The following is a 14,323-nucleotide window of genomic DNA, read 5'->3' as shown; positions in this document are numbered from 1 at the left end:
GGAGCATGCTTTCCCTTTAAATCTAAAAAACACCCCGCGCCTTCACTTCAGTTTCGTTTCTGTGTTGAAAGCTTTTCGAAATTCTAATTTTTCATCTTGAATTTCTATTTTGTAATCCGTGTCCGCAACATCCAAACATCCATTCCGCATTTTTTAATAAGCACCTGCAGTCAACATGGCGAATTTCAGATGGAAAAAGAGTGCGGAAGCCTTGGAAAAAGAGATCGAACAGGACAAAAAGCTGATCGATTCAGTTAAAGCCGGTGATGAATCATCCGTCACGGATCTACTGAGTGAGGGTGCATCGCCGGATGCCACGGAATACAACAGGAGCTTGTTCTATGCATCCAAGAATTATCTAACCCCTCTTCAGTTAGCTGTAAAGTTGAACTTCCCGAAAGTTGTTGCAACTTTAATTGATCACTGTGGTAAGGTTTATGCTGAGATGTTAAAAAAAAAATGCTTCGAGCTATAATGCCGGGGATATGTGGTGTTGAAATAGGCAAACTTCTGAACAGGATCTGATTTGTAACAAGTAAAGTTTCCTGTTTTAATTTGGTCAACCACTGGTTATCTACACTTAACAAGGTTTTCGTCCTCAAAGGCTCTTTGCACAAACTCAATGCAGAGCCAGTAGCGCTAGTGACAGCATTGGAAGATAAGAACCTTCTTTAGGCCAGACTCAATTACTTAGCATACTTATAATGGCCACTGTGACACCAGGGATCAGTTTGGGACTATATTCATTATGATAATACCCTTAGTGGTTTGCTACTGCCAGGCTTTGACCATTGCATTTTGCTATGTTTACTAATGTGACAGGAGGTAAATTAAGTGATTGGACTTATGGACAAGAATTATATGGCAAGAGCTTGATGAACTTGACAATATTCAATATTATTTGATATGCTTCAGATCATTAATATACTCATTTAGTTGGAAGGGGATGAGGATGTTACTAATGCATGTGATGGTTATATTCACCCATAACATTTTAGATTCTGATGATGTGTTCTTGGGCAATTGAACTGGTCCTAGTACTCAACATGTTTTTATCAGTGTTTTTGGTATATATTTTGTATTTGTAAAATTCTAAAAAAATCTTGATGTACTATGAACATGATGAAAAAGAAATAGGAAGGTTTGACAGTGCGTTGACCAGGAGAACATAAAATTTTTCAGCTCATTCTACCTTGTCATGCATGACAAAGCACAGTTATTCGGGTAACTACTGTACCGAAAAAAACTGACATTGTAATGATGTGCAATTCTGATGAGTTTGTTGTAAACCAACATAGGTGTTTTTGGTCGTTAGTACTCGTTACTCATACCATTGCATACTGTCAACATGATCAAACCATTGATTATGTGGTCCAGATTTGATTAATTACTGAACTGTACAGATTTGATTAATTACAGAACCCTATCACTGCTTATGATATAACTAATGTTGCTGTCTGGCATAAACAACATTCACTTAATGTGAAATTACCGTAACTATTTTTATAATGAGTAAGAATACTACTGCATTATTAATATTGTTTTTTCTTTTATCTGACATCACCAGATATTGTTTTTCTTCAACCAAACACTATTATTACAGCGGATGTCAATGCCAAAGATCGCTTTGATGTGACGGCAGTGCACATGGCTGCTGAAAAAGGGCACCTGGAATGTCTCCAACATTTACTTGAGGGTGGTGCAGATTGCAACGTCAGCACGAAATACTCAAAATACGGATCCTATACTGGTGAGTCAGACATAAAGAGAAAGGTTATACATCACTGATCATGCTGATCCACATTGAATTATTATTTCACCATGTTCGCTCTGTGTTCCAGCCACACCTCATCCTGGCGGAACGACAGCCCTCCACCTCGCCGCCACCAATAACCATGTCAAGTGTACAGTAGAACTCATCTGGTACGGTGCAGACTACAATGCAGTGGACGAGTACGGCCGCACCAGTTTGTACATCGCTGCTCAGCACGGCTTCACAGAGTGTGTGCATCAACATCTCAACAATGCAATACGCATGGACATCCTATCAATACCAGTCAAAGACACAAGTAAGACCAAACAGTGAAACTTTAGTTATCTCAACTGTAATTTTCAGATTATCAAATCATGTTTCCGTAATAATGTCCCTATATTGTATATTATCCTCACAGTAATTGTCTGTATTTTGAAGCCCCAGGAGTAACCATGGTAACAGGGTCTAGACCAAGGTTTCCAAATGGGTCATGTGAGGGACAAGTGAAAATGTCAAGTAAAGTATTTGTGCAATGTTATTTATGATTTTGAAACTTTGTTTTTTACTATGTGTCATTTGAAGGCTAGGAAAACTGTGCTGTTAATTAAGCACGGCAGTGATTTATCTAGACTTTGGATCCAATCCACACTGAAACACCAGTTATGAAACATAGGGTGTGTCATTCGTGACTTAGTCTGAAGCCACAGGTCAACCAAAAGCTAGCAGTACCTTTTGGGATGAGAGATGAATGCTGTTGCTACAATACCACAGTTCGTAGGGATTTCTCAAGACATACTCACAGGCTGAAGTTCAGCCCCAAGTCTGCAACTAATGTCAATAAAAATTCACACATGTTAATATGTTATTGATTGATAGAGTTGTCATGTATTTCAATGATATTAAATGACTAACAAACATGAAAAAGAGGAAGAGTCTTCATGCTTAGTTATTAAGTTGATGCATGTTAATTTGCCTCTAAATCTATTGGGGGCACGGGTGGCCCAGTTGTCCAAGGAGCTGCAATTCGCTGTGCAGAGTTACATCCCTTGGACATGCCAGAAACCAATCATTGTGGGTTCGAATCCAGGTTTACCTCAATTATGCTTCTAGGTTTGTCAGCACCAAACCTGTGGTCTGGGTTGCAGCAAAGTGGTCAACATCAGAGACCTGTATCACTTTGGGCTTTCCTTCCACATTGAGCTGACACGCCTTGGTATAACTGGAATATAGATCAAAACGGCGTTAAACCCGACTCACCTACACTATAAAGTTATGAAACTAAGAACTTTGAACAAAATTAAATTGTAAATTTACCTATTTACCTTTTGTTATTTAGGAATTTTATATATTTTATGTTTATTCAAGTTTCCATGACAAATTCCGATGAATGAAGGCTTCATTTCCAGGGCATGACTTTATTTGTTTTTCCCCACTCACCCACTCATAATATCAATCAACTTTGTCTTGTATATTGTTTTATAATTCAATCAAAACAACTGGAAGTCCACTGTATCCGATGATAACCACTGTTCCCTGTTATCTTGCAGCATATTAAGGGACCAGTTCAAAAGTTTGAAGTTGGACCAAAAATAATGGACTAATCTTGCAAATTCAATATGTTCAGGGGTTATGTCTCAAAACTTAAGGAATTAAGTTTTTCATCAGATGTTAGACTTTTGAACTGGTCCCCAACCAGGTTTTAGTTTAGTGGTGTTGACTCTTTACAACACATCCTTGTTGGCTTTTGTACTCAGGGGATGGAGTCATGCACTTGATGGAACATTGGCAAGGGATATTTCAAGCTTGTTCATACTATTATCAGCTGTGAATGTTTCTTTGCATCTCAGATGAAACGCCCCTCCATGAGTGTGTTCGCCATGGCTTGTCTTCGTGTGTATCCTCTCTCCTGGAACATGGCTCAGATGTCAACCATCGCAACGATGCAGGGATGAGTGCCCTCCATCTTGCAGTTGTCTCAGGGGAAAAATACTCCAAAAGAATTCTCCGCGACCTGACAACTAAGGGATATAACACAGATGTGAACCTCACAGACAAGCAGGGTCAGTACACAGCAGCTTATCCATTGTAGGCGTGTATATGGGGAAATCTTTTGCATTATGCTTTTATAGAGACTTTCAGCATCTACAATGATTTGGTAAGATCGAGGTCTTTGTTAAGGGTAGGGCAAGAACTCCACTGTCTACTTGTAACTGACAACAATAAGGGCCGGGTAAGAATAAGTCCTTACCAACCCACTGTTTCAGACCATGTGAGAACTGGGTTAGAATAGGTCCTCAGCAGTCCATTGTTTCAGACTTTGTGGGAAAGAAGTTTGAATAGGTCGTTAGCGCTCCATTGTTTCAGACCAGGTGAGAACTGGGTTTGAAAAGGCCCTCAGCACGTCACTGCTGGTCATACGATGCTACTTTCTTGGATTGGGTGTCAGACTTGGTTTGTTGTGTGTCATTGGAATCTGATGTCCCTGACTCAATTATCTGTAGGCTGCCTTGATACACCTGGAACAATGCAGACTTATACCTGGAACAATGCAGACTTATACCTGGAACAACGACAGACTTATACCTGGAACAATGACAGACTAATACCTGGAACACTGACAGACTAATACCTGGAACAATGCAGACTTATACCTGGAACAATGCAGACTTATACCTGGAACAACGACAGACTAATACCTGGAACAATGCAGACTAATACCTGGAACAATGCAGACTTATACCTGGAACAATGCAGACTTATACCTGGAACAACGACAGACTTATACCTGGAACAATGCAGACTAATACCTGGAACAATGCAGACTTATACCTGGAACAATGCAGACTTATACCTGGAACAATGCAGACTTATACCTGGAACATCGACAGACTAATACCTGGAACAATGCATACTTATACCTGGAACAACGACATACTTATACCTGGAACAATGCAGACTAATACCTGGAACAATGCAGACTTATACCTGGAACAATGCAGACTTATACCAGGAACAACGACAGACTAATACCTGGAACAATGCAGACTAATACCTGGAACAATGACAGACCTATTCCTGGAACAATGCAGTCTTATACCTTGAACAATGCAGACTAATACCTGGAACAATGACCGACCTATACCTGAAACAATGACAGACTAATACCTGGAACAATGCAGACTAATACCCTAAACAATGACAGACTAATACCTGGAACAATGCAGACTAATACCTGAAATAATGACAGACTAATACCTGGAACAATGCAGACTAATACCTGGAACAATGACAGACTAATACCTGGAACAGTGACAGACCTATACCTGGAACAATGCAGTCTTATACCTTGAACAATGCAGACATATACCTGGAACAATGCAGTCTTATACCTTGAACAATGCAGACTAATACCTGAAACAATGACAGACCTATACCTGGAACAATGCAGACTAATACCTGAAACAATGACATACCAGTTTAATATCTTGTTTATGGATTTTCTTGTTGGCATGTCATTTCCACGAGATGGGTGGAGAAGTGAAAAATATACAAAATGTTGGCAGGGTTGAAATTACCTCTTTAGGTTCGTTTCCTGAACATGCTACAACACCCTCTTAAAATAAAGTTAAACAATGTATACATTACAAATATTAAAAACGAAAGAAAAAGGACTCAATAATTAAAAAAAAAAAGTCAAGCATAGTTTGTCGTTTCTGTCCTCTCTTCTGGAACATGACTGGGATGTCAACCATCACAATGGTGCCAGTATAAGCATCCTCCATGAAAGTTAAACAATATCTGCATAACAATTATAACAAGAAAAACCTCAATAATTTCAATAAAAGAATACTTTTTATGGATTTATGTGAAAAAACATTGGTCTGTACTTCAGAAATGTGCTGACTTATGATATGGTGTTTGCAGGAAGCAGTCCCCTCCATTATGTGTGTTTCAACGACCACTCCAATCAGGAGCGCCGACCAGATGCAGCAGCGTTCCTCATCGCCTATGGTGCAGACTTCAACATCAAGAATAAAGCTGGCGACAACCTCCTGCAGCAAGAACTTCGAAACCAGAAGGAAGAACGAGCAATTCTGGAGTCAATAGTGAACTGTTCCCTGAAACTGCCAAGTCTTGAACTTCTGTGCCCCACAATGTGTGCCAGCAACCCATCTCAACAGGGATATAATAGGAACGAAAACGCATCCCCGTCAGGAATGTCCAAATATGAATGGTACCGTTCATTTTGTCGTGATCCGAGAACACTTCAACACTGTTGTCGATATGTGATACGACAGACACTTGGGGGTCAAAGGTTACGGAAGGTTCCAACACTGCCTTTACCGACAACGCTGAAAGAGTACCTCTTGCTAGATGTCGAGACCTTCTCATGAAGGTGTGTGAATTGCCGGAAGGTGAATGGAGAAACAGTTGGATGGACAGTGAACTCAAGGATGATTTCCAATTTGGTGACTGAAAAACAGTTTTGTTTAGCCTTAGCACGGTCCAATATAAACTTAGACCAGTTATGATTGTGGGTAGCCGATTGCAAGTTCTAGTCTGGTGGCTGTACCTTAGGTTATAGATATGTGATGACCTAGGGCACTTGGTACAGTAGATCATGAAATTTATTAACAATGATTGGCCTAATTGTATACGAGTAGCCCAACCGTTTTACAAATGACAATACCAAACTGAAAACACTGGTATAGTGTGGGGTATTGGCAGCTGATTGAATAATCATATCACTATGAGGGTGATCTGAGTTTTACCTGTAATTATTATAGATTATTTGACTGGATACCAAGAAAACGGTCGCTGTCATACATACCTGGTAGCTGTCATACATACCTGGTAGCTGTCATACATACCTGGTAGCTGTCATACATACCTGGTATACCTGGTAGCTGTCATACATACCTGGTAGCTGTCATACATACCTGGTATAACTGGTAGCTGTCATACATACCTGGTAGCTGTCATACATACCTGGTAGCTGTCATACATACCTGGTATAACTGGTAGCTGTCATACATACCTGGTAGCTGTCATACATACCTGGTAGCTGTCATACATACCTGGTATAGCTGGTAGCTGTCATACATACCTGGTAGCTGTCATACATACCTGGTAGCTGTCATACATACCTGGTAGCTGTCATACATACCTGGTATAACTGGTAGCTGTCATACATACCTGGTAGCTGTCATACATACCTGGTAGCTGTCATACATACCTGGTATACCTGGTAGCTGTCATACATACCTGGTAGCTGTCATACATACCTGGTAGCTGTCATACATACCTGGTATAACTGGTAGCTGTCATACATACCTGGTAGCTGTCATACATACCTGGTAGCTGTCATACATACCTGGTATACCTGGTAGCTGTCATACATACCTGGTAGCTGTCATACATACCTGGTAGCTGTCATACATACCTGGTATAGCTGGTAGCTGTCATACATACCTGGTATAACTGGTAGCTGTCATACATACCTGGTAGCTGTCATACATACCTGGTAGCTGTCATACATACCTGGTATAACTGGTAGCTGTCATACATACCTGGTAGCTGTCATACATACCTGGTAGCTGTCATACATACCTGGTATAACTGGTAGCTGTCATACATACCTGGTAGCTGTCATACATACCTGGTATAGCTGGTAGCTGTCATACATACCTGGTAGCTGTTATTACTGCTTGATCAACCTGTGCAAACAGTGACCAGACTTGCATGGTACCAGGGAAAGGCATGAAAGGTATACACTAGTGTTGACTGGGTGCTTTGTTGATATACAAGTTGTATCCAGTACCTTCACTGAACCGGGCCTGACAATAAACTGTTATGTCCAGAGGACAATACACAACTTCATTAATGCAAGCAAGGGGAAAGTATTGTATTAATTCCATACTTGCACTAGCTTCATGATGTACACAGGCTTCATTCCACAAACTGCGTCAACTGTTACAGATACCATACATAGGCTTTATAGTATCAACAATGTAGTCAGAGCTATAGATAGCAGCGTATTTGCATAAAATACCCCCCCCCCCCCAAAAAAAAAAAATTAAAATATTCAAAACCCAATTACTTTTAATTAACTTGCATAAAGAAACGCATGCATTAAATGAATAACTCAAATGTATAAAAACAGCACGTGTAAATACCCAATGAAGCTTTTTCAGCATGCGTACAAACGAGCTAATTTCCGAAACACAATCACGATCTAATTTACTTTCCGAGTCGAGCCTATATATTTAGAACAGTTATTTACATCTAAAACATTATTTCCATTTTTGTAAATTTTAAAATGTTCACTAATTTTGGGAAAAAGCCAAAACACTGATGAATAGATGAGTGAAAAAACATTGGTTACCCAATGAAAAATTCAATAAGCCAATTAAAATAGAAATCCCAGAGTAAAAACTCAAGTGCTCCAAGGGTTACCTGGAGCTCTGTGTAGTTGACACTGACAGTCTGTAATGGGTGAAATGAATGACTTTATATGCCAAGTTATCATGATAACGAATTCCAGGAAGCTTCATACTTTTCATTCAACTCCGATCTAATTAAAATCAGAACTTAGATGCATGTCTCTGTTTCGATCTGAACCGAGGTCAGTCTGGTGTGTTTTCTAATTAACCAGTCAGTGTGGCAGCTGTTTGACAGATCTGGAAGAGACAGGCATTGAAGCGAAGAAAAGATCTGATTTTAGTGAGATTGAACAATTGTATGGGATGTGGCAATACTTATTTTAGCTAAACAGCCACACAACACAATGTACCCTCAGTGCTACTTTTGGATAGCAGAGAGTACAAGATCTGATTTTATTGAGATTGAACAGTATCTAGCTAAAGGCCTTCCCAAACAGTGATGAAATACAGGCAATGAAAATGGCACACCAGCATCTTGTTATTACAAAGAAAATTCTATTTAACAATTGATACTAAAATTTGCTTACTTTTGACATTACAGCACTCTAGCTATTCACATGACAACCTTGGTAAACACTCAGAAACGACTCTCTTGCTTGGTCAATCATTCAGACATAGCACCTCCTGAAGACAATGTTGTCTGGAAACTATTGTCTGTTGTATGTGTTTATTTATTTCATGGGAAATGTAGAAGTAATTCCTACGTCACTTCAATCCGGGGAGTGCTAAGAAACTAGCCTGTTGTAGCACCCCATGTTTACATACCTGAGTAGTCTTTCATTGCTTGATAGGCATCAAGAAGTTGGTAGGTCGTAAGACATTCAGCTTTCAGGATGGCAACGACAGGGCTTTCTGGTTCTAGCTTTTTGATAGATTCTACAGTTAATCCATTCAATTTAAGGGCATTGTTTTGCCCCCAAATTCTTCAAAACACATGTAATTTCATTTACTATTCTAAGTTATATACTTACAAGGCATCTTCAGAAATGTAGCCATCTGTGTGGCATGAATCAGCTAAATCAAATGTTAACAAAGACTCAGGTAATGATATGAACCATCTTGGTGTTACAATTTTGAAATTGTGAGTTTGAATACTGATTTTTGCAATTGTTCTTGTCTGTGATTCTGCAGTAATTCAGCCATTATTCTGTATAAAAGTGTTAATTTGTGGTCAGTGGGAGAATTCTACATTATTAGAGGAGTCCTCCATGGACTGTTTGGGGTAAGAGGAAGCCCTGATAAATAATAACTACGGACTTGGTGATACAAAGGTTCTGTCTTTGCATGGAGACGACTGATTGGCTGCAGCCATGCAGTGGTAGATTGTTGAAGACATCATTGTGTAATAATTATTGGGGAATCTGTTGAAGGTTGTGATGTGACAAAACTAGATATTTTTTCTAATATTTCCTTTTAAGAATTGGATCATGCTATTTTAGTACTAACAGCTTTAACAAGATGGTATACATTATTGAGACATTAAAAATAAATAACGTTTTTATGCAAATGTCATGAAATTGACAAATCTCAAAAGGCCTGTCTAAGGGATGTTTTTGATGGAGATCTTTTATTTATGGTGTCTGAAGTTTGTCTTCTTCACCATCTGTCAGTCAGTCTCATTAAAATCAGATCTTGTCCTCAATTCTGTGCCTCTCCAAGGAGGTCAAGTTACCGGTAGATGAACTTTCTAATCGGCCAATCAGCATGTTGCTATGAGTGATTCTTGGTATGAGCGAGTGAAGCATTCACAGTAGAAAACTTAATTTCTATATTTGGAAAACAAATGTAGACGGGCAGTTGTGAATGGAGAACAATAAATTAATGACACAAAAACTGTAACTGACAAATTGTATTGGCAAAATTGAGAATGCAGTGAAGCTGAATTGTTTTAGTAAGCTGAAATCTGTGTATCCTTTGATAAGATCGGGTGGTCAAGTTGACTTCTGTGGAGGTGTGACAAAGTTCTGATTTTAATAAGATCATGCCATTCATCATCATAATCAGGATATAAAAGATATAGGGGAAAAAAACATTATAGCCTTATTGCATTTTCTTCGCTTTTTTATTGATTTAAAAAACAAGGACTTTTTGTCTGGCCTTAGAAATCCATGTTCCCAATTTTGAAATATGACTTCCATTTCGGGTTGAACATATAAAAATTCAAATGTTTAAGTACTGTATGCTAATGAATATGTTTTCATATGATCTACCTTTATACCAAACCTGATTTGTGTTCCAGAAGTGACACGAAAGTTACTAAATAATCAACATGTTACTGAATTTTGGCAAGCTTTTTGATTTTTAAAAAGTTTATGTTTTTGTACAAAGGTGTGACATCAATGTAGATCAATACTTTTATCATATGAATTCATTTTGACAAAGAGGTATGCTTATAAGGTGCAGTGCTCACCCAATGGTCTAAGTTCTCATAACTCTCCAGGATAGTTATGTCCTTCCCTGTCAGGATGTGCTGGTTGCAACTGATTATAATACTTCCCTTGACATCATCTGACACATGCTCGTGGGTTTGACCAGAGTGGTAAACATAGCATTACCTGCACCATCTCTGACATTAAACTGAAAACCTTGATATCCCCGAAATAGTGTTCATAGCAGTGTAAAACCAGATGCTTATTTGATTTTTTTTCTCCATTTTATGTAAGGGCATGTATTGTTTATGAAGAGGCTTACATTTTGTTTTCAAACGATATTAGTCCAGATTTTATTTTTGCAGCTTGACAAGCATATTGTTAGGTTACTGACTCATATCATGCCTTGGAGATATTCCATTGTATTATTAGTGCTGTAGTAACTTATGTGCATATTTATTGTGATTGTTGGTGGAAAGGTTTCCATCTTGAAGGAGCAACTCTCAAAGTTCCACACATCTGATGGATGTACAGATGATTTGTCATTACATCTGTTGTTATTGTGTATGTTTATGACAATGATGCAGCTCTATTTTAGATGATGGTTTGGATGAGATGTAGTGCTGATTTGATAAATTGTAGAGGATATACTCCTGTAGAAGAGGTTTCTGTCTGCCTGGTAGTGCCTACCCTGACCATTTAATTTTAGTTCCAAAACACAACTCAAAAACTCTGAATATCTTTATATAAGTTTCACAAATATAGTGACGTGCATTGACATTGACATTAACATTGACAATGTCTAGGTGAGCTAAAACTGTGTTGATGAGGGATACAGATCAACTAGTTCTTGTGTTGATTAATTAGAAGGCTGTAGATCGGTCCATGTGATCAATATCAAATAAGATTCTGTTCTTATGTAAGGCAAAGAAGATTTATGTCTCCATTTTCTTTTTATTTCTTTTCTGAAGTGTTCAAATTTTAATTACTTGCATTGACAAAGATGTTCAAGATGGTTAATATCTTCATGTATCTTTTCAAATGTACATTCATCTGTTTTGTTGAGTGTATACACAGATGTATAGTCATGATAATGAGGTAGTTGAGAATCATGGTATAAAGACATTTGACATTGCTGTCATCAGTGTATATTATTACTTTGATCATGTATTGGTTACATGTTTCTGTGTTGATGGTGTAAGGATCGTGTGTAAGGATCACAGTTGATGGTGTAAGGATCGCAGCTGATGGTGTAAGGATCGCAGCTGATGGTGTAAGGATCGCAGCTGATGAGGTTAGGATTGCAGCTGATGGTGTAAGGATCGCAGCTGATGGTGTATGGATCGCAGCTGATGGTGTAAGGACCGTGTGTAAGGATCGCAGCTGATAGTGTAAGGATCGCAGCTGATGGTGTAAGGATCAGGTGTAAGGATCCCTGCTGATAGTGTAAGGATCGCAGCTGATGGTGTAAGGATCGTGGCTGATGGTGTAAGGATCATGGCTGATGGTGTAAGGATCGCAGCTGATGGTGTAAGGATCGTGTGTTAGGATCGCAGCTGATAGTGTAAGGATCGCAGCTGATGGTGTAAGGATCGGGTGTAAGGATCGCTGCTGATAGTGTAAGGATCGGGTGTAAGGATCGCAGCTGATGGCGAAAGGATCGTGGCTGATGGTGTAAGGATCCCTGCTGATAGTGTAAGGATCGCAGCTGATAGTGTAAGGATCGTGGCTGATGGTGTAAGGATCATGGCTGATGTTGTAAGGATTGCAGCTGATGGTGTAAGGATTGTGTGTAAGGATCGCAGCTGATAGTGTAAGGATCACAGCTGATGGTGTAAGGATCGGGTGTAAGGATCGCTGCTGATAGTGTAAGGATCGGGTGTAAGGATCACAGCTGATGGTGAAAGGATTGTGGCTGATGGTGTAAGGATCATGGCTGATGGTGTAAGGATCGTGGCTGATGGTGTAAGGATTGTGGCTGATGGAGTAAGGATCACAGCTGAATGTGTAAGGATCGCAGCTGATAGAGTAAGGATCGCAGCTGATAGAGTAAGGATCGCAGCTGATGGTGTAAGGATCACAGCTGATAGTGTAAGGATCGTGGCTGATGGTGTAAGGATTGCGGCTGATGGTGTAAGGATCGCATGTGATGGTGTAAGGATAACAGCTGATGGTGTAAGGATTGCAGCTGATAGTGTAAGGATCGCAGCTGATGTATTAAGATCGCAGCTGATGGTGTAAGGATCGCAGCTGATGGTGTAAGGATCACAGCCAAATACCTGATGAAACGTACCTGGGCTCCATATAGGTTATATGGAGATGATTAATTTTTGTGCGTGTTTCTTCCCTGAATGCAATGCCTAGTGTAGGCCACAACTCAATGTTTGTTCAGGATGTCCGTGAGAGAGTGGGTAAATAGGATTTAAACATTATCAGTGTTTCTCTGGTTTGTGGGTACTACATTTCTCCATCACCCGGGAATACAGCTGCTATGCTATGTCGTAGTAGTCTATGATTTAAGTAATCTGATGAAATGAGGCTGTTTATAATGCATGGCAGGTCAAATGAACCCTACCATTGCCCAACGTTAAACCAATGTGCCGAGCTGACAGCTGCAGGGCCATGGCACATGCTGCGTGCATCAAGCAGGAAACTTGCCATTAGTGTGATGTGTGCTGAGTGCTCATTGGTCAGAGCTCCTGCTGTCTTCTCTCACTAGAGCCAGGCCTTTGTTTTGTCTGTTACAAATAGCAACAATGTAGCGAATGTATGTATTCACAGATAAGGGAGGAGTGAGTTAAAATTTAATGCCGCATTGGCATTATTTCAACAATATAGAAACAAGTGATAAGGGAGGAACTTGTCTACAAGCCTGTGAAGTATTAACTACATGGGCTGCGGCAGTAATCCTGCAATGTCCTGGCAGAAAACCCCAAGAATGGGCTTTACATTATAATTCATTGACGACTGTGAATAACAGTGAGTGAAAGACATAGATGATGTGCATATTTCTTGATATTCTTAGCAGGAGTTGAGTAGTATAGTTATTCTAAATGAGGATTGGACAAAATATATCTGAAAATATCGAGGAATATTTATATTTATTGTTAAGAATAAGATGTTCCAAAATAATCATTGACTTAAATTAATAGAAGGTCATGGTCATTTGGAGGATGTTCATATTGTACATTACTACATTCTACATTTGATATATCACTTTGTATCCCATAGTTTGTACAGTGAAACTGAATCTCAGATAACTTATGTAATGATAGGAAAAAAATAAGGGAACATAATATTGAAACTATCATTAATTTCTGTATTGTTAATAACAAGCTCCCCTTTTGTAACATACCTCCCTTATAACATGCCTTCATTTAGCTTTAAAACTGTTCCTTTATTTTATTCTGGGAGTATATTTGTGTGAAATGCAATATTCATCATCCAGTAGGTTTATCTTGCTTTGTTGTTTATGTGCTGCTGAAATGACTATCCAATCATTGCACGTCAAGATGCATGCAATATTTTGTGCACATCTTTTGATTGGCTCAGAGGTAACAGCAACAATCCCTGAAGAGTCTTCTGATTGGCTGAGCATATTTATGGAAAGTTTCCTATCTAAAACTCAGGGACTCTCTCATCAGTTTAGTGCTCATTTATTATAGAAAATAAATTTGCATAACCATGCTTCTGAATGACCATGCCACATGCTAAATTGATTGTAAAACTTCCTGCAAATAATGTTATTAATGAACTGT

General features: G+C 39.0%; 1 protein-coding gene across 1 annotated transcript; it reads left to right on the top strand.

Moving 5' to 3' along the window:
• The first annotated feature begins 175 nt into the window (after window positions 1-175).
• LOC139453003 (ankyrin repeat and SOCS box protein 7-like) lies at window positions 176-6,564 on the top strand. The gene is made up of 5 exons (XM_071234633.1): window positions 176-428; window positions 1,604-1,750; window positions 1,842-2,069; window positions 3,601-3,813; window positions 5,678-6,564. Exons 1-5 carry the CDS (start codon window positions 176-178, stop codon window positions 6,145-6,147), a joined length of 1,311 nt encoding a protein of 436 aa, XP_071090734.1. The 3' UTR covers window positions 6,148-6,564.
• Window positions 6,565-14,323: the final 7,759 nt, after the last annotated feature.

The sequence above is a fragment of the Haliotis cracherodii genome, unplaced genomic scaffold (genome assembly GCF_022045235.1).
Source record: "Haliotis cracherodii isolate W230 unplaced genomic scaffold, xgHalCrac1.p SCAF_9, whole genome shotgun sequence".
Classification (NCBI taxonomy): domain Eukaryota; kingdom Metazoa; phylum Mollusca; class Gastropoda; order Lepetellida; family Haliotidae; genus Haliotis; species Haliotis cracherodii.
Note: the sequence above shows the minus strand (reverse complement) of the source record. Positions and strands in the feature narration are given on the sequence as shown.